Source organism: Azolla caroliniana, unplaced genomic scaffold (assembly GCF_043228905.1).
Source record: "Azolla caroliniana isolate FFs.n. ecotype wild unplaced genomic scaffold, voAzoCaro1.0.p SCAF_6, whole genome shotgun sequence".
In the NCBI taxonomy this organism is placed as follows: domain Eukaryota; kingdom Viridiplantae; phylum Streptophyta; class Polypodiopsida; order Salviniales; family Salviniaceae; genus Azolla; species Azolla caroliniana.
Window position 1 is genome coordinate 4690015 of NW_028230441.1, and position 24246 is coordinate 4714260.

Genomic DNA, 24246 nt, shown 5'->3' on the forward strand with positions numbered 1-24246 from the left:
GGGTATTGGAGACAAACTTGTAGTTTTTTTTATCATATCTTTGGTGAAACCGTATATGAATGAAGTGGACACATTGCAAGAGATTGCCGCACAAAACTTGTGTAGGTGTGGCCGGAAAGTTGGGTTCAGGGACTCTGCCCTGGCATGCATAGTTTGGCAGGCGTATGAGGAACCAACAAGTTCTCATTCCATTCGGTTATCCCTTAAGTAAATAAAACTTATCAACATAGCCTAAGATTGCCGGGCAAACTTGCCACAGGTGTGGCCTGAAAATGGGTTCAGGAGGAGCTTTGCTTGGGCATGCCAAGTTCTCATTCCATTCAGTTATTCCTCAAGTAAATGAAACTTATCAACATAGCCCAAGTCCAAGCAATCAAGCCCCTTTTGTAACTGCTACTCTCAACAGACTTGCTTCAAGTCCATCTAAGAGCTGAGAGAGTTTTGCTCTTCGCCCAAATGACAATCAATCTATATAGCCATGGCTTCCTTAAGGAGACATCAGGGTCTGAACCAAGCACTCAGATATGCAGAGTTGAAGATGCAAGAGGGCGTTCCTATGCTAAGGGGCCATGCTTACACTCTACTTCAACAATGCTCTAAAGAGCGGAACTTGGCATATACCAGAAAACTTCTCTGCCTTCTGAGGTACAGTAAACTTGATACTATCCCTGTCTTAGCTGACCACATCATTAGACTCTGGTCATCCTTCCAATGCTTGGAAGAAGCACACGAATCCTTCCAAAAGGTCCAAAAACCAAGTGTTCATACATGGTGTGCCATTATTTCAGCCTATACAAATGTTGGTAAGGCTGAAATAGGCTTTGAATTGTATGACAAAATGTTGGATTCTGGTATGCAAGGCAATAAATATGTGTTTCTTGCTGTACTTAAAGCATGTGGAAACATCGATAGTGTTGGTCAAGGAAGACAGATCCATCATCATATTTTGAGAAGTGGACTTGAATGTGATGTAACTTTAGGTAATGCAATGATAGACATGTACGCTAAATGTGGTATGTTAGCTGAAGCTCAGAAAGTGTTCAGCGATTTGCCATGTCGAGATATAGTTTCATGGAATTGTATGCTCTCGGGTTGTATACAACACGCTGATTTTGAACTAGTTTTGGAATGCTTTGAGCTTATGCAAGGAGAAGGTATCACGCCAAATGTGGTCTCTTGGAGTGCAATCATAGAAGGATATACACAACATGGTGAAGACATACTTGCATTAGATAGTTATGTAAAGATGCAAAATTGTGGTTTGGATCCGGATAGAGTTACTTTCTTGAGCATGCTAAAGGTATGTGGTAACCTAGGAGCGCTATATCAAGGAATGCTTATTCATGACCAAGCTATTAGACACGATTGCCAACTAAGCCTAGGAGTGGCCAATGCGCTTATTGATATGTATGGTAAATGTTGTAGATTGTTGGAATCACGAAAAGTTTTAGATAAATTTCCCGATCGCGATGTGATCTCTTGGAATACAATGATTTCAGCATATGCACAATCAGACCATTTCAATATGGCGTTGGAATGTCTTGAATTCATGCAGAAAGAGGGCATCAAACCCGACGATGTAACATTTATTAGCATTCTTTCATCATGTAGCCACATGGGCTTGGTCACCGAATTTTTCAGCTCCCTAAACTGTATGAAAGATAACCATGGGATTATGCCCGATATGAAACACTACACTTGCATGATCGATCTACTTGGCCATGTGGGAATGCTAGATGAGGCTGGGAATGTGAAACGAATCATACGTGATGATGCTATAAGTTGGATATCTCTGCTGACAGCCTGCAAAAGAAATGGTAATATTGAGCTTGGAAGAGTATGTTTTGATCAAGTCGTGAAAATCGAGCCAGAAAATGCTATTGCTTATGCTCTCATGTCAGCAATGTATAATGATGCCGGTATGGAGATAAATGCTGCAGCATTGGAGGAGATTTCTTCCAAGCTACCTAGGGACACATGAAGAAACTAGAAGATATTGGAGTTGTTTCCCCCAATTTCATCATTCCTGTTTTAGAAGTTCTGATCTGAAAATCTTTCTTGATAAGGATCGTCAAGGTTTGGGCTTTTAAGTAGAAAGAGTCCCATTTAGCCATATTTCAAGAATTTGAAGGTCTTGCTCCATGTGAAAGATTACAGAAGTCTGAACACAAGCAACAATGTAGTCTCATCCAGTTGCACCTTGGTATTGTTGCATGAAGATGCAGTTGATGGTAAACGGTATAGAAAGTTTATTTGAATCATGCTCGTGTTGCACCTCTCTCCATCTCAAAATTTGTGCTTAATTATCCCATAAGCTTATCCCCATGGAATTTGACCAAAATGCATCAAGATGGCCCTACAGTTCCTTTGACTGTATCAGTCACCAAATTTACTGAAATTTTAATCTGGTTAAAAATAATTCCTAAAATCCCGCTCGTAAGTTAACCGATTTATGACTACTTTTCATGGGCTTCTCATGTATTTTTTTGTAAGGTCACTCCTATGCATAACTAGAGAAAAACACTTATGTACCTCAGAGTTGCAGCTTGACATGTCCAGCTGGGAGAAGTTGTATTAGGTCGGTCTATGAATTATTGGTGGGAAGCATTGTCAAATTGTCATGAATCCTTCACACCATAATGTGACAATCAAACCAGAGTGTTGTATTGGTAATGGTGAATGAGATTTGGGTTGGGATTTTAATGAATGCCTATAGACATTGGATTATCACACAGATTTTCATACTATACACCAATTATGATCGTTGTTTCATTTTGATGGTTTGCATTTGACAATACTAGTAAACAGATACTGACTTAGATAATTAAAACTAGCAAGAAATTAAGGAATTAACAATGGGCGACCTAGTCCTTTACTATGAAGAAAGAAACATAGACCATTTCATAAATAAATATTTAAAAACAGGTGACTGTGGCATTGTTGTAAACCATGCAACCTCTAGTCCAACAATTAGCAAGACAAAAAGTGACATTGTTAAGTGTTATATAACATTCTAGCTAGCTAATTATGGTCTAATTATTAAAATATATCCACTAGCTTATGCAAACTTTATGGAATATATGCTCAACTCTTAAAGATGTTTCAGAAATGGTGACAAATATTTATTTTGACTAACCCTTCATTTAAGAAGTTATGTAGGTCAGTTTGTTGTGACTAGTTGCCATTTTGATTGATTTATTGTAAGCATATGCAACCTTAAAGGTGAAAATCAAAACAATGAGTTCATGTAATTTCAACGTAAAGTCTATATCCTACTTGAAAAATCTCTGCATTCAGAACATTGTGGACTCAACCGAAACTCCAGGGAATTGAAATAAACATACGCAACGAATAGGAAATGAGCCTATGATTCTAAGAAATGTTATCCTAGGCAAGTCCGAGTCAAGAGCAATTGAGAAACCACATCATTTTTTTTCCGTTCTTTAGGTGGTTTACCTTTCTATCTTTCTCAAAGTTTTTTGATGATTTTACTGCAATGGTTGCAACCCAGCAATTAAAGTCTTTTTGCATATAGTTTAATTCGTGTCACATATAGAGCAGACCTCGATATAAGAAGAGTTAATTGATGATACGCACAATGACATTAGATTCCTTCATTTCTTTATTGTTTTGGATGGTCATGTGGGATTGGTTGATGAACGAAGATGTGCAAAAGAATGTTGTGCTTGTGGTCTCTTAACTCCATTAATCCCTATCAGAAATGTGTTTTTCTATCTCCATTAATCCCTCTCAGAAATGTGTCTTTCTTCCAAATCTTTTGTAACTGCGCAAACCTGCATGTGGAAGGGCATAGAAACATAATGTTTAAATGGAAAGGAAACCATGTAGTACGCTTGACATTGCATTCTGTGCATTGCCTTATCTATGATCAAAGTAAAATTAAGCCCATCTCAGCTATTCGATGAAACGTGCACTTTCAACAACAAGATTGTAACCGACGATGGTTATGAAACTTTGAAATTAAGGAGAATAATGCATCACCATAGATTGCAAATTTGGTTGGTAGTCTCAATTATATATACCTTGTAGCATGTTCATTAAGGAAAAGTGATACCATTTGATCGATTATGTCCACTCAATGAGAGGATCATGCTTAGATGTGTCTGGAATGAGAACATGGCAGGATATCAGAGATTTACCTGGCAACACGATCAATTTTACCACCTTTGCCAGATGACCCATCATTCCCAACGCTACAACGGCTTGTAAGGTGGATCAATGAATGTTTTCTTTGATCTTCAGAATTCATGTTTCCTCTTTGCCCTATTTTAATTGTTCCACAATTACTAAAGTTCTTTCTTTCTTAAAAATGTAGAATGTCGGGTATTAGATAAAACTTAAAAGAAAAGACCAAACATTAAAAGACAAGTTAGGAGGATCTTAAGGCAAATGTATTTTTACCTTTTTAAGGGTTTGTATAGACAAACAATATATGGTGAGCCTACCACAGTAGTGAGAGCACCTTATGGCAGTTTATAAATTATTTGTGTGAATGGATGGATGTATGAATGTATATATAAACTAATCAGGATTAGCTAGCTGATTAGGAGGAAGTAAGTAGGATTAATGAACCGCTTAGAATTCGCTAACCAGAATTGTTCCATCCTTAAACATCCAAAAGTAAGACTTACGCAGGCAGGGGCTGTAGCTCTCTGTGCTGATTCGCCCACCATTCATCAAGTTATTGCAATTCTCCACTTCATCTCCGATCCGCCCATCAGAATTAACCATACGATTCTCATCATTAACCCCTTGATTCACAAAATTATTCACGTTATCCCCATTAATCCTCCTCTTCAGTGGTGCAGGATTTCGCCTGATTTTGGCCTTTATCGTGCTCTCAGTCCTCTGACTCTTCGAGATGGAGCCGTGATTGGATTCTTTGATCACTTCACTGACATCATTAATGCTTAATCTCTTCACCGAATTCTGATCTTTCTTTGACAGTCTGATGGAGTTCTTGATTGATCTTTCCATGATGGGTGACAAAGGGGGTGAATTGATTATGGGGTTGATTACGTAACTAGTGGGTGGATTATAATTTATTGACCCAAGGGGGCCATGATTATCACTATTTAATTGGATTGGGCTGGTTTTTACTTTCCCAATCAATGGATAAATTGGTTCCTCTGTTATCGAATCGACCTCCGCAATGGGTGATTGGCTGAGAAAAACAGAGTTTGCTAATTGAAGAGATAAATTATTGTCTGAACCATTCGAAGAAGACAGGGACGGTTCGAACAATGGTAAGAAATCCTGTAATTTCAAATGGGTTAGCTGTGATGCCTGATCGATTGGCTGATTTTCCAAGTTTTGGCAAGTAACTTTCCCATTTTGATCCATTCGTTGGCTAGCAGTAATCTCCTGGTTGTTATCAGGATTTTGGCCGAAATGATCTGATGCTTTGGTATACATTTCCAGCTGATTTTCACGGATTTCTTCAAATTTATCAATCATTTCTTCTTTAATTTGATCAATTAATTCTGTGTCAGATATGGTGATGGACGAATGTGGAGAATAATTAAATCCTTCTCCACCTGCGTTTAGAGCTATTTCTTCATCATCATCATCATATTCTTCTTCTTCTTCTTCTTCTTCTTCTTCTACGACTAATGCTTCTTCTCCCCCTCCTACTCCTCTTTCTACAGCTATTTCTTCATCATCATCATCTTCTTCTTCTTGTTTTTCAACTATTTCTTCTTCTTCTTCTTCTTCTTTTTCAACTATTTCTTCTTCGTCTTCTTCTTGTTGTTGTTTTCCAACTATTTCTTCTTCGTTTTCTTCTTCTTGTTTATCATCTATTTCTTCTTCCTCAACCTCCTTCACCTCTTCTTCTCCTTCTTCTTCTCCTTCTACAGTTGTTTCTTCTTCATCATCATCATCTCCTTCAATTAATTCGTCCGGTTCTGATTCGAAACGATGTTGTGTTTCTTCTTCTAACTCGTCCGGTTCTTCATCTAATGCTCCTGATTCTTCTGCTTCCATTTCCCCTTCCCATTCTTCTTCTTCTTCTTCTTCTTTAATGGCACTTAATCCATCATCACTAATGTCATCACTCTGTGACGAGTCCATCTAAATATAAGGATAGGCTCTGTTTCTGAGAGAGAGAGAGAGAGAGGTAGAAGGGGGGGGGAAGCAGGGGATATGGAGGAATTGGAGCAGCGAAGGGAGGCGAACCCCCCTCTTCTCAATTCCAAAACCAACTCCCCCCAAATAAAATCACTTACATCTTCTTCTTCTCCTCCTCTTCTAAAACCAACCCTTTTATTTTAAGTACCTTACCTTACTGGTAAATTGTTACACACAAGCATTATGTATGTCTTGGGTTCGAAACCCAATTTTCTCACCTCATACATATCTCCTTTAATTCACTAAATGCCTGTGAATGTAGGGGTTGAACCCATGACATGCTCGGGTTTGAAACCCAATTTTCTCATCTCTCTATTAGGGGTTGAACCCATGACATGCTCGGGTTTGAAACCCAATTTTCTCACCTCTCTATTAGATACTTCATATCTCCTTTAATTCACTAAATGCCTGTTTGAAACCCAATTTTCTCACCTCTCTATTAGATACTTCATATCTCCTTTAATTCACTAAATGCCTGTGAATGTAGGGGTTGAACCCATGACATGCTCGGGTTTGAAACCCAATTTTCTCACCTCTCTATTAGATACTTCGTCTAGACATCTCTTTTAATTCACTAGATGCCACTGTGGAATGTAGGGGTTGAACCCATGACCTCCTGGTCTCCATTGGGCAGCCTTACCAATGGGCTTTTGTTCAACATCTCTCTCTCTCTCTCTCTCTCTCTCTTTTATATTCATTAAGTTAAAAAAAGGAGGCAAAACTACATATATAGATTCCATTCACACATCAATGCACCCTCTCTAATCTATTCTCCGAGGGTTTCTTTATCTATGAGATCCTCGATTCATAGTTTTAAAAAAGAATCCAACACCAGCCCTCCTCACATGTCATCATGGCTCCAATGGTTGCACAATCTAGGTGTCATTGCCTTCGTACAATTCAAGCCCATGTTGGGAGAATTCAAGCGAATGTATAGCAAGCTTGGTAAGTATGGGTGTCAAGTGATGGTATTGATCTATGCACCCACCATCTCAAATATGATTGATAAAAAACAATGGCCTACAATAACACAAGGTAAAAATAAAGTTCTCCAACATGACATTCCTATTATAAGATGTGCGCCCTTGTTGCTACTTAAATTTTTATTAAATTTTAATGCTTCCCAACATGCTCTCCATAAATTTTAATCGTCTTGCTTTGCCATTGGATCATCAAGTCTCATACATCCAAAAAATGGATAGACTATTAGTAAAACACAACATTTTACACCCATATTCCACATAACCCTCTCTTCATCTTGTTGCCCAACATGAACTTGTCACATTACACACCTTTATAGCCCTTCACATTCTAACCTTATACGAGAATCCTTTGACCTCCCACTCCTTTTAAAGAGACCTGAACGCAAATGAAACTAGACTACACATATAACCATTTCCATTTTAGAATATATTACAACCCGTAACATCTTTTAAACCACAAACTCTTTTATCTATGTTTATTTTTATTTTCATTTTCGATGATTGGGCACACATCCCAATATTGTCACCAATTGTGCCCATGGACCAAATTTAGTCTTACAAGACATTAATGTCTGTCTCTCTGTCCTCTCTCCACGCAAGTGCACTTGTTCAAATCCCTCATACATATTACGAATGCACTACATGCATGGAAATGCATCAAGATAATGATCAAGCAGTTATAAAAACCTGCAGCTTTTATTTTTTTTCAGTATAGATGGGGCATTAAATCACCGATATTTGGGATCAAGGTTTGTCTCAAACCAACTTTGGGCATCTCGCATTCATTAGTATATCATTCTTTTCCTTCTGTTTGGAAGACAAAAAACACTTGAATGCAAACCTTTGATGTGTAAACACTTGAGATCAGTTGAAGACTAATTGCAACATACTCTGCAAACAGATTTCAATGCCACCCTCACTATGCACTAGGTCTCCCATTCTCACTCATGATACTTCAGAAATATTACTTTGCAAATCAGTACAAATATATGTCAAAAAATATAATTACATCGTTCATGATTTCAAATAGGATACACATCATACATTCTGCACAATTCAGTAGTTACACATCATATAAACATGTCCTTTCAAGGCTTGGTCTCATGCCTAGGAGAGTAATCGAAGAATCTCTCAATTACTCTCATGCAGGGCAGAATTAAATGTTCCTTGCATTATCCCATGTTGATTAATGCAATTAATTAAATCTTGGTTAGATTAACCCTTCCTAACTATTCTAAATTACACATTAATGAAATGCATATTGATTGTTTAATGATTTTAATTCGCATCAACTTGTAGTTTTACAGTTAAGTACCTCTTCATTACTTAAATGAGAATTATAATTAAATCCTTCATTACTCCAATAAGTAAGTCTTTATGATTACAATAATTAAATCCCTGATTACGCCAATTGATCATTTAATTATTAATCCACATCCAACTCCAAATACACATCCAACTCATCACTTTTAATTATTAATCCCTGTCATCCTAATTAAATGTCCAACACATCATTCCTTACAATTAGCTAAGAAAAAAGGGGCCACTAATTAGAAAAGCTAAAACTAATTTAAAAAAACAGATATTAAGGAAAAAATGTTGAACTCATTATTTCAAAAAAGTTGACTCTGTTGAAAGCAAGCAGAGTGCAGTCTAAATAAAATTTGCACCCTTATTGAATTTCGAGTGTTACTTAGGAGTGCACATGAATGGAATAATTATGTACATATCCAACTAATGTTTGATTTTTAGTATTATAAATATTGTAACAGAGTATCTTCTACTTACAAGAATGATGTGATTGTGGTGATTCTTGACCTGAGGTTGCTAAATTTTGGGCTTGCCATTCTTCTGAGATAAAATGTTCCATTCGCTCGACTGAATAAGATTTAAACAGGACATTCAATTGAGTTTATTTGAATTTCGTAAATTATATAGCAGTGAGCATTTGAGATTGTAAAAGAACGGCAAATTTCGTAATACTGAAAGTTCAGATTTCCAGAATAGGAGGTCAAACCTCAATCATCCCATTCCGATTCCCATCAAACATTCGATAAATCAGGTCCAACTCCCTCTGGTAAAATACAGATCCCATGCAAACATACAGGTACAACTTTATCATGTAAATTTCATTTTAGTAATTAATGTGTTAAGGCTATGAAACTGGACAGAATTACTCAGATAGGCATATAACATTATTTCACAAAGCTTAAAGCGTTTTTTATTATTGCTAGCATTTATATAAACAAGATTTTTTTAATCATAAATAGCTACAGACAACCAGTAGTTTCTCCTTATCTATGGGTCACTATTTGTAGCAGTAGAAATATTTTAAAGAGATATATATCCACTTAATAGAATAACAGCCTTAAGTTAAAACTTGCCATATCAAATGTTTCCTTAGATTTACATAAGGAAAAACTAAGCATTATATGTTACAATCAACCACTTTTAGCATAAAGCAGTTGGTAAGATGAAACTAAGCCTTGAGATAAAACTTGCCATAAAAACCATTTTATCTAACGAAAAATTAAGCATTAAATTACAAACTATTAAATTGTTACATCTATCATCACCCACTTTTCGAATGAAGCATGTTGTAGAATGACCTTTGAGTATTTGCTCAAATTCTTCTCGACTCAATCGATGCCCTTCACCTGCAATACACCGTCGCATAAACTCTAGAAATCTTGAACTCTTTAAAAAATAATCAAATCATGTGAGAAGTGTAGAAAGCTTAGCAAACTTCTCAGATACAAGTTCAGGAAAACGATGTTATCCCAACACCAAATTTGAGATCAGTATAGCGCATATCCGTCATACATATAAACACATTAAAATTCAATTACTCCAAAATAGTTATGATTAAACTTCAATACAAGGTTGTAAGATATAAAACTCTCATCAACAAAAAGATGAAGATAATTGTCGATAGATCCAGATGAAAGGTCCTGTAAAATATTGACTCAACATCATCACTTTTTCCTCTCCATAAGCTTGACATATGGTAAGTATCTATGTGGGATGAAGATGAGATCTATATCACAATTCCATAAGCTATTTTTTGACCCATCATTCAGCTGTTTTATGCCACTTTTCTAGCTCCCTCATTATGTGAATACATACACACACACACACACACACACGTTTACATTCTGCTACTAAAAGAACTGACTGTTTGTACGTGTCACACAGCCAGTATCATGATCTTAATAGGTTGAACCAATATGGCCTTACAAATATGTATACTTCATATAAATGTCACTGCTGCTCAAAATAGTCTGAGATGAGCATAATATCATCTCAACAACAACGTCACAAACCCTTAACTCGAATATGACCATAAACCAATCAATAGGTTCCGCCTCCACATAAAATATATTTATACAAAAATGTACAATGCGTATAGATGTCACAGCTGACTCCTCAAAAGAGGAGCATGATATGATTTCCTGATCAACATCCCATATAGCCCCACAAACCAATAGATTCCAGTTTCCACAATAAGTTAGGTAAAATCCATAGGTGATAAAGAGGGAAGCCTGCTTCTGACATTTTAACTTGTAGCCAGAATTGTAAGAAGATTTAACTTTCTTGACAGAAATGCAATCGTTACACAAAGTCAAGCTTGGTTCCCTTGACCACCATCTTGTGGGAAACAGCATAATTTTAATGCATACAAAGCATGTAGATAATATGCATGTGGGATCCCCCATGAAACTGTTGGAATTAGTGTGTTCCAATGTATTCAACGCCACTTCCTGTTCATTCATTAGGAATTTGGTTCTTTATCACATTCATTGATGTTGCTACAAGGTATGGGTCTACCTGTCGAAGAATAAGGAAGCGCCCTTAAGTATGGTCAAGTTATGAATGGCTGTAGTAGAGTTGGAAAAATGCTGGAAGCTGAGAACTCTCTATTTGGAGAATAGAGGAGAATTTAATTATTAAAAAATCCAGATTTTCAGCGAAAATTGGGGAAAAGGCAAGATAACAGAGAGGAAAGCTTCATAACGGATGCCATACATTTGTCAGATAGGTTCTAATTGCTGTCTCCAGAAGACCTCTGGCATAGGTCAACGCAGAATGGATAGACCACTAAAGCAAAGGGAGCACCTATAGCGGCAGGGAGATAATGGCATTTATCTGCCAATGACAAAGGGTGGGAAGATCATGGTTTGTAAGGCCAGGGATTTCGAAGTTCTATATGATCCAGGTGTCTGATGCAGTGATACACTACATCCCTTCCATCAAGTTCTTCTTACTGTCAATGCAGAGCCTCTTACCCTCAAAAAGGCTAGGACATGTCAATCTCCAAATAAGTGTCAGTGTGCTATGCAACAGGAGGTCAAATAGCCTTCCTACATGGAAATCTAGACGAGGAGCTATATATGAAGTGACTAGAAGGATTTGTAGTCTTAAGGAAGAAGCAATTGCTGTGCAGAAATAGGCCCCATGCCAATCATAGAAGAAATTTAATTGCTCTCGCAGAGTTTCATCTCTACATAAAGCACAAAGATGGCAGCCTTATCATACTAGTTTCCTCTCTACATAAACCACTGACACACTAATTGCAGGAAAACATGATAAGATTCTGCAGGAAACAAAAAACAAATTCAAATTTGCATTGCTTAGTAAAGATCTAGGACACACTGACCATATTCTTAGAATGAGGATCATGCAGGACAGACAAAAAGGTGTTTATTTTAAGAAAAGTATAGTGAGAAGCTATTGGACAGATTTCACATGGCTGATGCTAAGCGACTTTTGGCACTTCTTCAGCCTCAAGAGAAGCTTTCAAAGGCAAATTGTCCCACTACTGATGCAGCAGCCGCAGATGTGGCATGCTTCATTTTGCAGATAATTGATGCACACTATGGCATCGTCATGTCCAAACACCACATATGCAGAACTAGTCAACAGATTCATGTTTCGACCCCGACCAAGCCATTGGGTTGCAATCAAGTAAATACTCAGGTATCTTCATGGCACTAAGGCAATGTGTCTATGACATGGTAAAAGGATCAGAATCTTAATGGTTACTGTGATTCTAACATGGCAAGCAATGTGGATTCTAACATGTTCACTCTTGCAGGAAGACCTAGCTATTTCATGGAGCTTTCCAGCTTCAATGGATAATCATTCTGCTAGCACAGAAGCGTACATCTCAGCTATAGAGGCTTCGAAGGAAGCCATTTGGTTAGCTTGATTACGTGCATACAATGGACTTCCATAGCTAGGTCCAATCTTACATCATTACAGCCAAAGTGTAAGTTTCATGCAAGGATAAAGAACATTGATGTATTTGTGAGATGATTGAGGATGGTTCCATCTGTCTAGTTAAGTTTGATACCAGTCAATATCCAGCAGATTGTCTTACAACATCTCCCAAAGACCATCAGCAATGACATTAGCCTAGGTGGCTAAATTTTGTGCCACCTGTTCAAATAAATGCCACTTCTGACTTAAAAGAGCCTGAGATGAGCACAATATATCGCAGACCCTCAATTCATATATCGCAGAAAACCAATAGGTTACAGTCTCAACATGAGCTTTGTACATGATATTGTCTCAAATGCATTGTGGAAATTCACAAAGCAAAATTGTGTGTGCTCTATCCTCTCGAATTACAGCTCTAAGAGTCAACATGTGATCCAACATTGCGAATGTATCCTGAGCCTTGCTTTTCCTATTCTGTCATAAACAGTTCCACTCAAACTCCAAAATCAGTTCATATAGTTTGGCCAAGTATTAGTCAATCATGATACTACGACTCAGGGTATCTCCACTTTTAAAGAGCAAGATATTATAAAGCATGAACGGGAAATCACTCAAGAGTCAATTGATACATTACAAACCTTGGCTGGCAACAGATTGGAAGATATCATCTATAGCATTCATGTGCTGCAGTAGGTCTCTTAAAGCGGCAAGATCCTAAAATATATAAGTGAAACTTCAAACTGCATTCATGGCATCCCTTCTGACTAATATTCAGCATTAGGGTTGCCTGCCATTACCTGAGCACGTTGCTTATCTTTAAAATTGGGAACAATACGCAATGCAATAATCAAACCAAGAAAGCATGATAGGGCTAGTGTTGATGTTGTCCCAATCACCCAGTAGAACATATGAGGATGAACTTCTACTCCACTATGTTAAATTACATGTAAGTTATTAGAGCCTTGTTTTAAATGGTTCAAAAAATTGCATTGATGACACATACCTTGTAAGGTTCATGCCAAAGAAACTAGCAGGTACAGTAGCTCTGCAAAGTGATTGTACCTCATTAAGGAAAGGTAATACGACTATGTTTAAAATCTATGGTATGAATCGCTACTCACAGACTGAAGGTCACAGTTGCAATAGACATATAAAGGTTCATTGTTATGATCCGATTGCGTGTTGTATCAAGCCCAAGCTCCCAAACCTCCATGTAGCAATTTACACTTACAACTTACGTCAGCCATCACAAGAAAAAATATATATAAATATTTCAATAATAGCTACCTCTTGAGCTGCATCCATTCCCTTTCTCATCTCCTCAAGAGCACCTCCACAATCATCCACCTTTTTTACATTATTAATATCGCTTATTATCAAGTTTCCAGTTACGTAAAGGAAAAAATTACTATATTTGATGGTAGTTGGCTTTACCTCCCGCTGGTAAGACACAACCATGTCTGCAGCAGCCTGGCGAATTTTGTTCATTTGTTCTCTCTTAAAGCTCTGGATTTCAACTTCACTGTCAATTACCCAGTCTAATAAGATACTCAGAAAAAAAGTGAAACCAATAGCCATTCTACCGTCAATATTCCTAATTTTATCATCCATAATATAAAATTTTATCACCAAATAAATTATTCCGTCATTTTAAGCGTTATTATAGAGCATATGCATGAAAAACAAAATTCAATAAAATTATAATATTAAGTATTGCATTCACAGAATAACAGAATAATAATCTGTTCACAGAGGAAATTCGTTCGAGAACATTCACTCAATAAAACAGCATTACATGCCTCCTTTTCTTACAATGTTCGATAACAACATCACATGTAACGCATATGAGTATGATGATCTAAAACATACTCTTCATTGCCGGATGGTTCTTCATCTTTTAGACATAATGCATCAAGTAGCTCGTCATTTCCTAAGATCTGCAAGCAGAATCATTTAATATATAATTCACACAAAGTATGCTCTTTGTGAAACTTATTCTTAACAGAAAAGAATGAAGTTGGATGGAAATGGATAATAGAATAAAGAAGAAAATCATTCTATTGCAACTGAAACGTTTATAGAAAAATAAAAAATCATAACAGAAAATATGTGAGTAAAAGAATTACTTGGTCCATTGTTTCATGTGTGTCCCGAACATCATGCTCCACTTCTGTTAGTGCTCTTTTTAGAGGGAGCAATCTCTGCAATCTGCCCATAATAATCATGATCAATATTTGAGATACCAAGGTTCAATAGCAAATGGGCCTCTCAAAGATTTAAAGTATGCATACCCTCCAATGTTCACGTCATTTGTCAATTCTTCTAGTATTCTTTCTGTTACCAACTTCAGCCTATTTTGAAAACAAAAAGCTAAAATAAACAGCAGAAGAAAACCTCAACTGAAGTTGTACATTACATTAATCCTCTTAAATCACCTCTCAACTTTTTGATGGAAAAAACTACACGTCTCATCAAGCAAACACTCCATCATATGAAGGTGAAAAGGCAACCGATCTTCAGGATTCCTCAACAACTGTTTTGCATGATCAGCCAGAAGACTCGCGAATGCTTCTCTTGCTCTGAAAAGAGTTCAACAAAAATATTTGAACAAACGGACTTCCCTATACATCTAGCATGGTTATAAACCATCCAATGGCAGCCAGGTAGGCTCATTGATGTTTATTATTTATTAGTTACGACTTTAGGTTTGGACATTTTGGGGATGTATGATTACAACATTGTTTTTCTTTCGAGATTCTGTGATCATGATGCAGATAATATGGAGTATGCACCTAGTTCTCATAGAAGATACTATATCTTACCAATTTGGGATAGAAAAATAAGGGAAGTGATTATGATGGTGGTAAATTAACAAGCCTATCATTACATCATATCATGTGTTTAAGATCATATATGCAGAACTTACTGCTGTGACTGGTCAGAGGCATATTGTTTTACTGTGGCGCCTTCAATTCCTGATAGCTTGAAGGATCCTTTCCTGCAAAGTTTATTTCACCCACTCCATTAGTCAATTTTAACATTATCAAGCTGATATGTTGACATGTCTGGAATGCAGAATAGTAATCAAAATAATCTTTATAAAAAGCACAGAAGCAGACCGTGGACGATGAGCATCAAATAGCAAACAATGGTCCTTGCAAATTAGAGCTCTCACATTCTCCATTCTCACCAATATCTACACATAAAGTTTTTTAGTAACACTAAATTTGTGAGTTATATATGCCTATAACTTGAAATTTATCTAATCATGGCTTCAAAAATTATAAATAGAAGATTAAAGAAGAAAAAAGCAAAAAACAATGGAGAGACAAAGAGAAATAAAAAATGAAATGGGCAGCGGAAGTACATGACAAAGACCAATTCATGTTAGCCTGCACAAAAGCAATCTCATCCTTGCATCATTGCAAAGAGTAGGTGTAGGGTCATCAAAAAATCTAAGCGCTTCAAACTTGATTTCTATGACACTTCAAGATGCAATGGGTTAGCTTCCCCAAAAAGGCTAGAGAAAGAAAATAAATGTATCTCCTCCTAGACATTAGAAAACATTCCAGTATGAGAAAATAGATAAAACCATTGTTAGAAATCCATCCCCTTCTGTTAGTCAGAATTCTGCAAGGTTGCCAAACCTCATATTTTCTTGGTTAATATATTGTTGCTGGCCAACCATCTTCATCATCTAGTTATGAAGTTCTAATGGCAGTCTTCATATCTGTACTGGAGCTAAAAATTAAATATACCAGAATGGTTATGTGAAACAAGATGAGCATTTTCTACCTTCTGTCATGAATCTTTAATGTTGCACTTTGTTTTTGTTTTTATTTGATTAGCAAGGTTAATGTCTTAGATTTTATATTTGAATTTAATCCTTACATAATTACTAAGTCTTTTAATGTGATTCACATGTAAATTAAATATTTACTATGCGTTTTTGACACGATTATAAACACTATGTGTTTACCATTTCATTTCCTAAAAGGAAACAATACATTTCTTACTGTATAGTTCCCTTCATTTCTAATAACCCCTCTACCATGGTATCTGTATTGTACCCCATCAAAAGCTCTCACATCATTGACAATTGAGCAGACAACTTATTAATGAGGTGTCATGTACACTTCATGCAAGAAAAAATTATAGTATAGTGGGTCAAAACCTTGGTTAAAGAGACAATGGTTTCTCCGTCTTATTTCATAAAAAAGAGTATAATAGCAAACATTGTGTTCTTCCAATTCTACCCCTTGATGACACAATCAGTATATTCTTTCTTCCAGCAGCATATGTGCATATTTGCCTACCTCAATCTCTAACTAAAGTGACGAGGTTAGTAACTGCCCTGTCACACTGCACAGTATATGTGGTAGATGTATATTCATATAAGATGATGAATCCATCATTGAATGTGTATAAAAAGTGTTTTATAGAGGGCCATCTTCCTACCAAGAGATGTCGTGGGGCTGTTCCATGTTATTTTGTTTTCCACGTTGATAATATCAGCTCAGATCAACTCTATTCTTTTCCACTTCGATCATGTTCAGATTAAGAAAATGCAACCTATACCGGAGCAGGGAAGTGCATTTATGCTTATGCCATGTGACTCTAACCATTGTTACATCTCAGCAAACCAAAAATGATTATCTGTATTCAACAAGTTGTTTTGACGACATAAGTGCCAACCTTAAGTACCTTTGTTTAGGGAGCTCCCAAATCTGTTGGATATTTACTCATTGATTGAAACCATGCCTCAATGTTTATTGAGGCGGCTCCCACCTCTGCCTGAATTAAGTCATGAGACACAGATGCTTTGCTCCTTATCATGCATGAAATACTTGAGACTAAAGGTCCCCCCAAATCTCTCTCGATATTTGCCTTGAGGAGACTCAGTCCCCAGGTTTCTAAAGAGTGACTAATGAAAGGCTCAAACATTGTAAAATCTATGAAAGACATTTCAGCAACAATAGAGTAGTGATATTGTCTAAGTTCCCATAGATCTTGGAACTAGGATAGTTAGGGTTAGCTAGAATGTGGCACGGTCCAAAACTTCCACATGTTGGTGCCATTGGAGTTCATGAAAACTCCATCAAAAGCTTCAAGCACTGCTTATCCCTGATAGTGATGCCAATATGTGGAAGTTTTGGTTCTTGCCACAAGTTCCAACCACCCCTGAATATCCTATAACTAAGAATAATAGGGACAACATTTACTCTATCGTAAGCCTATAAAATTAAGTCCAACATGTTCAGGTGGTTGTCCATAAATTTGATCATCGTTTGAAGAATTGTGCTTTAAGTCAGCTGATGTAATCATAAAAAGCAAGCCCAGTTGAACAGCAGTCACCAGCACACTTGCTGAGTTGCATACTTTGTCTGCATGGATGACAGGAAAAAGGAATAGGATTATGTGTATTTCCATACCAATATCCAAGTAATAACTATACAATGGGTCAGACCCAATTGGGAAAGATGTTAAGAGGTATAGGCCAAGGTGTGATGGTGAAGTAAAAGTGATGAGGCAAGTGTGTGCATGGTGGGGTGCAGGGGATGGTAGAGGTGAATTGGGGAGATGGAGGGCAAGGGGCATAAGTGGGACTGAATGTAAGGCATGGGGTAGCACCAGTCTTTCCTGTTACGGTTAATGTGTATCCTATGAAAGCTTTGGTGTGAACATAGTCATAATCATAGAATGAACCATACACACCATACGTGCATTCGCATTCGAGAATGATTCAATCAAACGTGTATGGTAAATCATCTCAAAGTTGGATTGGATTTATAAGTTGGAAAAAAAATAAAGATTGGAATTTCAAAAAATGACTATGATCTATATTATATATTGATTGAATCAAATGTCAACACAATTGAAAGTTCAAAACTTAGGAATTACTTAACTACTCAACATTAGAAAGCACGAACATAAATATCAAATAGTTCAAAGACATAATTGTATTGATGATGAGCTCATCTTGCAATTATCAATGTTCTCATCTCGCAACTAGTGAAGGTATCAATTTCTTCGCTTTAGAACTTTACAAAAAAATGAGTATGAACTATAGAGATTGAATCAAAATATATCATTATAAATTATAATCAAACGTTCAAAAACTCATAAAATGTATATTCGAGAATATGAAGAAAACTGTTGGGGTAAAGGCCCTAAATGACCCACTTATAGTGTGTACAAGTGTATCAGCCTATTTATAAAGGGCAAAAGTCACTCTTCACCTTTCCGTTATTTTTGGGTCAAGTTCAGTGTGAACTTGGCCAACCCTAAATGGGTCTTATAAAACATGAGTTAAAAACTTTTGGATCTCACTTCAAAGGTGAGCTCCTCCAACTACTGCTCACTCTATCTTTTCTACCATAGCTCCATTGTTGCATTAAAAAGCTTGTACTAGGGTGAATCTTGAGTATTCCTCGGCCCTATTGACATCATTCCTAACCCTTACAACTAGTATCAGAGCAGATTTAGTGTTTCTGAACTTATGCGCAGGTGTTGTACAGAACAGGTGTTCCGACCCCTTTATTGTAGTTACAAGAGGGGGATGGGACATAGGAAATGCCCATCTGCCTTTCCTATGCTTTGCCCTCGTCAAGCCGATGAAGCAGTTCATTCATGCAGGCTCAGCTATGGCATCATCCTCCTCAGAAGTGAAGAATCTTTTTGAGATTCGACGATTTGAGGGAACAGGTTTTGACTTGTGGAACAAAAGAATGCAAAGAATTCTTTTTTTGAAGGATGGTGACAAGGCGTTGGAGGCAGAAAAACTAGAGAGCATGTCAGAAGATGCATGGCAGATTTTAAACAAAAAGGTTGTCATATATATTAAGATGGTTGTTTTTGTTGAGATTTTGGTAGATCTCAAAGGGTTGGTATCGGCTTCTAAAATATGGGCAAAGCTGAAGGCTACATATGAAAACTGTACACCTGTTAATCAAGTACACCTAATGCGAAAGCTTGTTGGCATGCAACTGGATGAGTCCAAGAGTGCAGTTGAACACTTGTCCTTGTTTACAAGTACCTTCACAGTTGCAGGACTTAAGAATGACTCCTTTTGATGATAAGCTCAAAGCCATTTTCCTGCTAATGACACTACCTTACTCATTGGAGACATTGGTAGTCTCATTGTCTAATAGCTCCAACTTGACCTTTGATGGTGTTAGGGGCTCCATACTCAATGAAGAGATCAGGAGAAAAATCTGCAACTCTTTAAATGCCTTTTGTCTCTTCCACTTTTTCCAAGATATTCCCTTTTTTTTATTCCTAGTTTATTGTACCTGTTTAGTAGAACAAGAGTCTCTTAACTACCAAACAACCATTCCCAATTTTGTATAAATAGGCTTATACCAGCCTCTTTTGTAATAAGATTATTTTCTGCTGCTACTTACAGACAAGCACAACTCTTTGGCTGTGTCTCTACTCTTTGCAACCATTTTTTCTACTGCTGTCTAACAACCTTCTCACAGCTTGACTGTGTCTATTTTGTTCTAACTCTTCCGTTGCTGCTATTAACAGCTTTTCTCACAACCTACTGGTATTTCCTTAAGTCTTCTAAGTGATCTCATTGTGTGAGAGTTAGTCTAAGATCCCTGCATTTTCTACATTTCGTTCTTCAAGAAATTCTACATAACTACATTACATCAAGTTGTTGCTGAGAAAACAGTTGTTTCTGGAAAGTTCCTCTAAAGTTCATCTGTAGCTTATCCTTTCTATTCAGTTGGTTGGGGGCATTGCTTTTGCTGGTGCTGATATGTTTTCTAGGGGCTCCACATGTACATTATTCACGCTGGTCAGTTATATCATTTCTTATTGCAAATATGTAACTGTGGGTATTGGTTGCTTGAATATCATAAGAGTTCCTTATAATCTTTCAGGTTATATCCTGCTACTATTGAAGCATCTACCATCTAAGGTTGTAGATCCACATAGCTCAAGCTTCTAATCTAGCTTTAGGATTACATATTTAGAGTATAAATTCAGAGCTTTCCCATTTTTGCATGTTCATTTTCATTGTGAGTTAATCTGATTTCATTTTCATATGATCCCAACATAGTCTTGTCTCTTAGTTCTAGAGGGGTGATTAAAGTCTTCGAACTCTAAAACTAGGTTTCCATTGGATTTTGAACCTGAAACTATTTTTGAAAAGCTTAGAATTACTACAACAAATATGGACATTGTACCAGCGTTCATTTATCAATAGCTATATTTTGTCAACTCCTCCAAAGACAAAAAGTGGCATCTATATGAAAAGACATACCTCTATAATCACATTGATTCGCAACAATCGATCGCATTAGAATATCATCATTGAGACAAGTCATTTACACTTCCTCAAAAAACCTACATTGTGATAGTAAAAAATGCATCGCACGCAAGCCATGTTGTAAAATACTAAGCATACAATATGCATAAAATATGTATGCTAAGTATTATAAAAGTATTCTAGCTTTTTTAAAAACACTTAGAATACATATTCTAAAAATAAAATATGTATAAGACGCATAGAATAAGTTAAATACTTTGTATATTTGTATTGCGTCTCACAACTGTTTTTTGGCCAAATTTTTATTTTTATTTTATTTTATTGTTAGGGAATGTAAAATATTTGTTTAAGAAATAAAATATTTAGAATACATTAGATATGTTAAAGATATTTAAATGGAAGTTCTAAAATTTAGAATACATGTTAAACACTTCAGAGCATTCTAAAACACATACTAAACAGAAAATAAGTATGATGCATACACACCTACACATGACCTGTATATGTATCATATACTGAGGCACATTTAGACTTCTACAAATTGAAACTTTGGATTCGACCCCTAAGTTAAAGATTCAGCTTGTCATCGACCTAGGAAACTAATACTCTCAATATAATTGTTTACTAGCTTATCAAACAACTTAGATTGAATTAATTTGGAAAAACCATTTGCAAACATACTTGGCTAAGGTGTCTTCATAAAAGAAGCATAAGATATTATCATCATGAAAAATATCTAACAATAAATTAGGGAACATAAATTACCTGGTTATTTCTAACAGCAATGGCAGATCGCTTTGGAATGAAAAAATTTCCAGCTAGAAGATCGAGGTCTTTTGTATGCACACCCTGCACAAGCCATGAGACAATTCAAGTAAAACTGTACTAACAAAAGGTTAAATGCAACGGTTATCTGAACTGTTACTTTCGATATATCCATGATATAGCAAAGATTTGGGAACTGACTGTTAAATGGATCCACTAGGCATAGCATGTGTTTGTGAATAGAAACCAAATTACGATGGGATGTTTGGGGCATTAATTGATGTCATTCATTATTAAGAAGATGGTCATACAGCCTAATTTTTTATTACATGTAATTGATATCATTTATCCCAGCTATACATTTTGCTATATGATATCAATAGCACTTCCATATTTTGAGGACACATGTAGCTTAATTAATGATAGAAACATGCATAATTTTTATCAATGTTTAATATATAGCTTAATTAATGATCAGATCATCCATAATTTTATCAGTATTTAATATATAACTTAATTAATGACAGGAAAAACATATAATCTTGATGTTTTATAAGATTAAGTAATTATATGAACATTGCAAATTTTCTCAAATAGATAGAGATTGATGTTTTGAGGATGTCTAATATATAACTTAATTAATGATAAGATCAATGAAAATTTCTCGATGTTTAATATATAGCTTAATTAATGATAGAAACAATATATAACCGCTCAATGTTTAGTAAATATCTTCATTAATGATAAGAACAATGTGAAATTGCTCGATGTTTTATCAGCTTAATTAATTATAGGAATAATGCATAATGCCTTGATGATTTATTGGAGAAACTAACAGTGGGAGCAATGCATGGATGTTTAACATATAGTGCATTTAACGATGAGAACAATGCATAATTCCTCTGTTTGTGGACCATGATAATATCTCACCTTCCGAGCAGCAATGCTTCAAATTTTTAAACAAATTGAAAAAATAACTTTTTTTTTTTTTACTTTTTTATAAGCATAAAAATAGCTTCAATAGAAACAAACTACAAGTTTAAAAAGGTAACTAAGTTTCCAGAAGATAAATATGAGAAATATATATATAAAGAAGTTACCAGTTCAGAAGAGTGAAGAAGTAAAGTTTCCCAATTTCCATGACAACTGATCCTGATAACACTATATTTGACACCATTGAAAGAGATTCTTTCGTCTCTGCTAGCACTACCACTACTGTTACTGCTGCCACTGCTACCTCTATCCGTAGAAGAAGAATCTTTGCGATCTTTCTGATTCTTGAAGAAAGAATCTCCACCTCCTTCAGATTTACTACTGATGATACGGAGGCCGAGGCGTTTCGGAGAAGAAGAAGGAGAGGGAAGGGGAGGAGAAGGAGAGGAAGAAGAAAATCTGTGAAGGATGGGAGGAGGAGGAGAAGGATCTGAGAAGCTTCCACGGATTCCAATGTTCTGCCATGGATGGTGATTCTTCTTCTTCCCAGAGGAGACGAGAAATCTGAAGACAGTTCTGAAACCCTTCCTTGTCGATCTGGTCATGGAAGGAAGGAAAGACGGACGGAAACAGACAGGCAGACAGACGACACAGCGAGGATCGTCGTAAAACCCTTACACCTTGTTCGTTCACACAGAAACCGACAGTAGCAGGTTTTTAGTACAATTGTTTCTTTTTTTTCCCCCTTGTAGGCTTCTACTGAAAAGCGTTGTTTTCTTTTTGGGGCCTAAATAATTTGTCGGTACAATTCGGTGATGTTTCTGAAGGTGGCAGGCATCTGGAGAACTATTTTTGTGATGTTGGGTTGTATAAAATATTTACAAAGGTCTTGGCAAACATATTGCAAAAGTATTTACTAACGTTGATACATCCCGCCCAATATAGTTTTTATTGCATGTAGGAATATATTGCATAATGCGTTGAATGCCCAAATGGTCATGGTTTATATGCACAACATTCTCATTGACAATTAATTATGGCGCAATTAGACTTAGAAAAAACTTATGATCATGTTAATTTAATTGGTCCTTTGTTTCTAGGCTAATGCATAATGGGCTTTGGACGTCCTTTGTTTCCGAGTTAACGCATATAATCCATGAGAATCTTGAGAAAGGGAGGCTTGTATATGAACCGATTTGCATTAGCTTCTAGATTACATGCATATTAATTGGAGGAAATCTAGTCTCGTATCAATAACTGAAAGAGGTTTGGAATGTCTAGGATGGCAAGGATCCATGGTTAGGAAATGCTCTATTTTTTTACACTTAAGGTATCCATTGGGAATGAATGTTACAAATGGGCAATTGAAGAATGGATGTCAAGTAAGTTAAGACATAAGTTGATGTATTGGACATCACAATTTTGGTCATTTCACCTACGCCTAAAGGTTGTACAATATATATGGAACCCATAATATTATATTACTAGTCATTGTTGCCATGGACAAAGAAGGCTTGCATTTTGTTTTGCACCTCTTCAATATTTGTTGTGGCAAAAGAGGGAGAAGATGAGAATCACATGGGTTGTGTGGAATCATCTAGAAAACCTCTAAGTGCTTGGGGGGAGCTAGAAATTTGGAGTTATCTATGCATCCGATGGTTCGCAGATTTTCACGTGTTCAAACTTACAACCATGCATATATTGAACCCACAATCACATCAATATCATTGGGCCAATTATATCTAGATTCATTTGGCAAAATTTATTGCAGATTTTGATATCAACATTTTTCAAGAGAGTTTAAATGGCATTCATCCACCAACTTTACATAGTGTTGAGTGTCGATACACAAGTTGTTAGATGAGCACAATTTGATTATTATACGATAATCTTTAATGCGGCTCAGATTGCGAAAAG

General features: G+C 36.3%; 3 protein-coding genes across 5 annotated transcripts; 1 reads left to right on the top strand and 2 right to left on the bottom strand.

Annotated features, from left to right (window-relative positions):
• The first annotated feature begins 478 nt into the window (after window positions 1-478).
• LOC147862710 (pentatricopeptide repeat-containing protein At2g13600-like) lies at window positions 479-2292 on the top strand. The gene has a single exon (XM_087321086.1). The coding sequence runs from the start codon at window positions 479-481 to the stop codon at window positions 1979-1981; it is 1503 nt and encodes a 500-aa protein (XP_087177212.1). The 3' UTR covers window positions 1982-2292.
• A 1112-nt stretch (window positions 2293-3404) lies between these two features.
• LOC147862711 (uncharacterized) lies at window positions 3405-6133 on the bottom strand. 2 transcript variants are annotated; one of them, XM_087321873.1, is made up of 3 exons: window positions 4653-6133; window positions 4161-4284; window positions 3405-3794 (listed from the first exon to the last, which is right to left on the bottom strand). In XM_087321873.1, exons 1-3 carry the CDS (start codon window positions 6091-6093, stop codon window positions 3716-3718), a joined length of 1644 nt encoding a protein of 547 aa, XP_087177999.1. In that variant the 5' UTR covers window positions 6094-6133; the 3' UTR covers window positions 3405-3715. The 2 variants fall into 2 exon arrangements, with proteins under 2 accessions (XP_087177999.1, XP_087178000.1); XM_087321874.1 differs by lacking the exon at window positions 4161-4284.
• A 1848-nt stretch (window positions 6134-7981) lies between these two features.
• LOC147862712 (magnesium transporter MRS2-2-like) lies at window positions 7982-23035 on the bottom strand. 2 transcript variants are annotated; one of them, XM_087321742.1, is made up of 18 exons: window positions 22497-23035; window positions 21397-21480; window positions 15473-15549; window positions 15280-15351; window positions 14789-14932; window positions 14645-14704; window positions 14480-14561; window positions 14223-14290; window positions 13788-13875; window positions 13641-13700; window positions 13475-13560; window positions 13357-13398; window positions 13151-13283; window positions 12992-13067; window positions 9714-9790; window positions 9151-9207; window positions 8922-9011; window positions 7982-8100 (listed from the first exon to the last, which is right to left on the bottom strand). In XM_087321742.1, the coding sequence occupies exons 1-17, from the start codon at window positions 22932-22934 to the stop codon at window positions 8961-8963; spliced, it is 1695 nt and encodes a 564-aa protein (XP_087177868.1). In that variant the 5' UTR covers window positions 22935-23035; the 3' UTR covers window positions 7982-8100; window positions 8922-8960. The 2 variants fall into 2 exon arrangements, with proteins under 2 accessions (XP_087177868.1, XP_087177869.1); XM_087321743.1 differs by lacking the exon at window positions 7982-8100 and having other exon boundaries at window positions 8719-9011.
• Between the last annotated feature and the right edge of the window lie 1211 nt (window positions 23036-24246).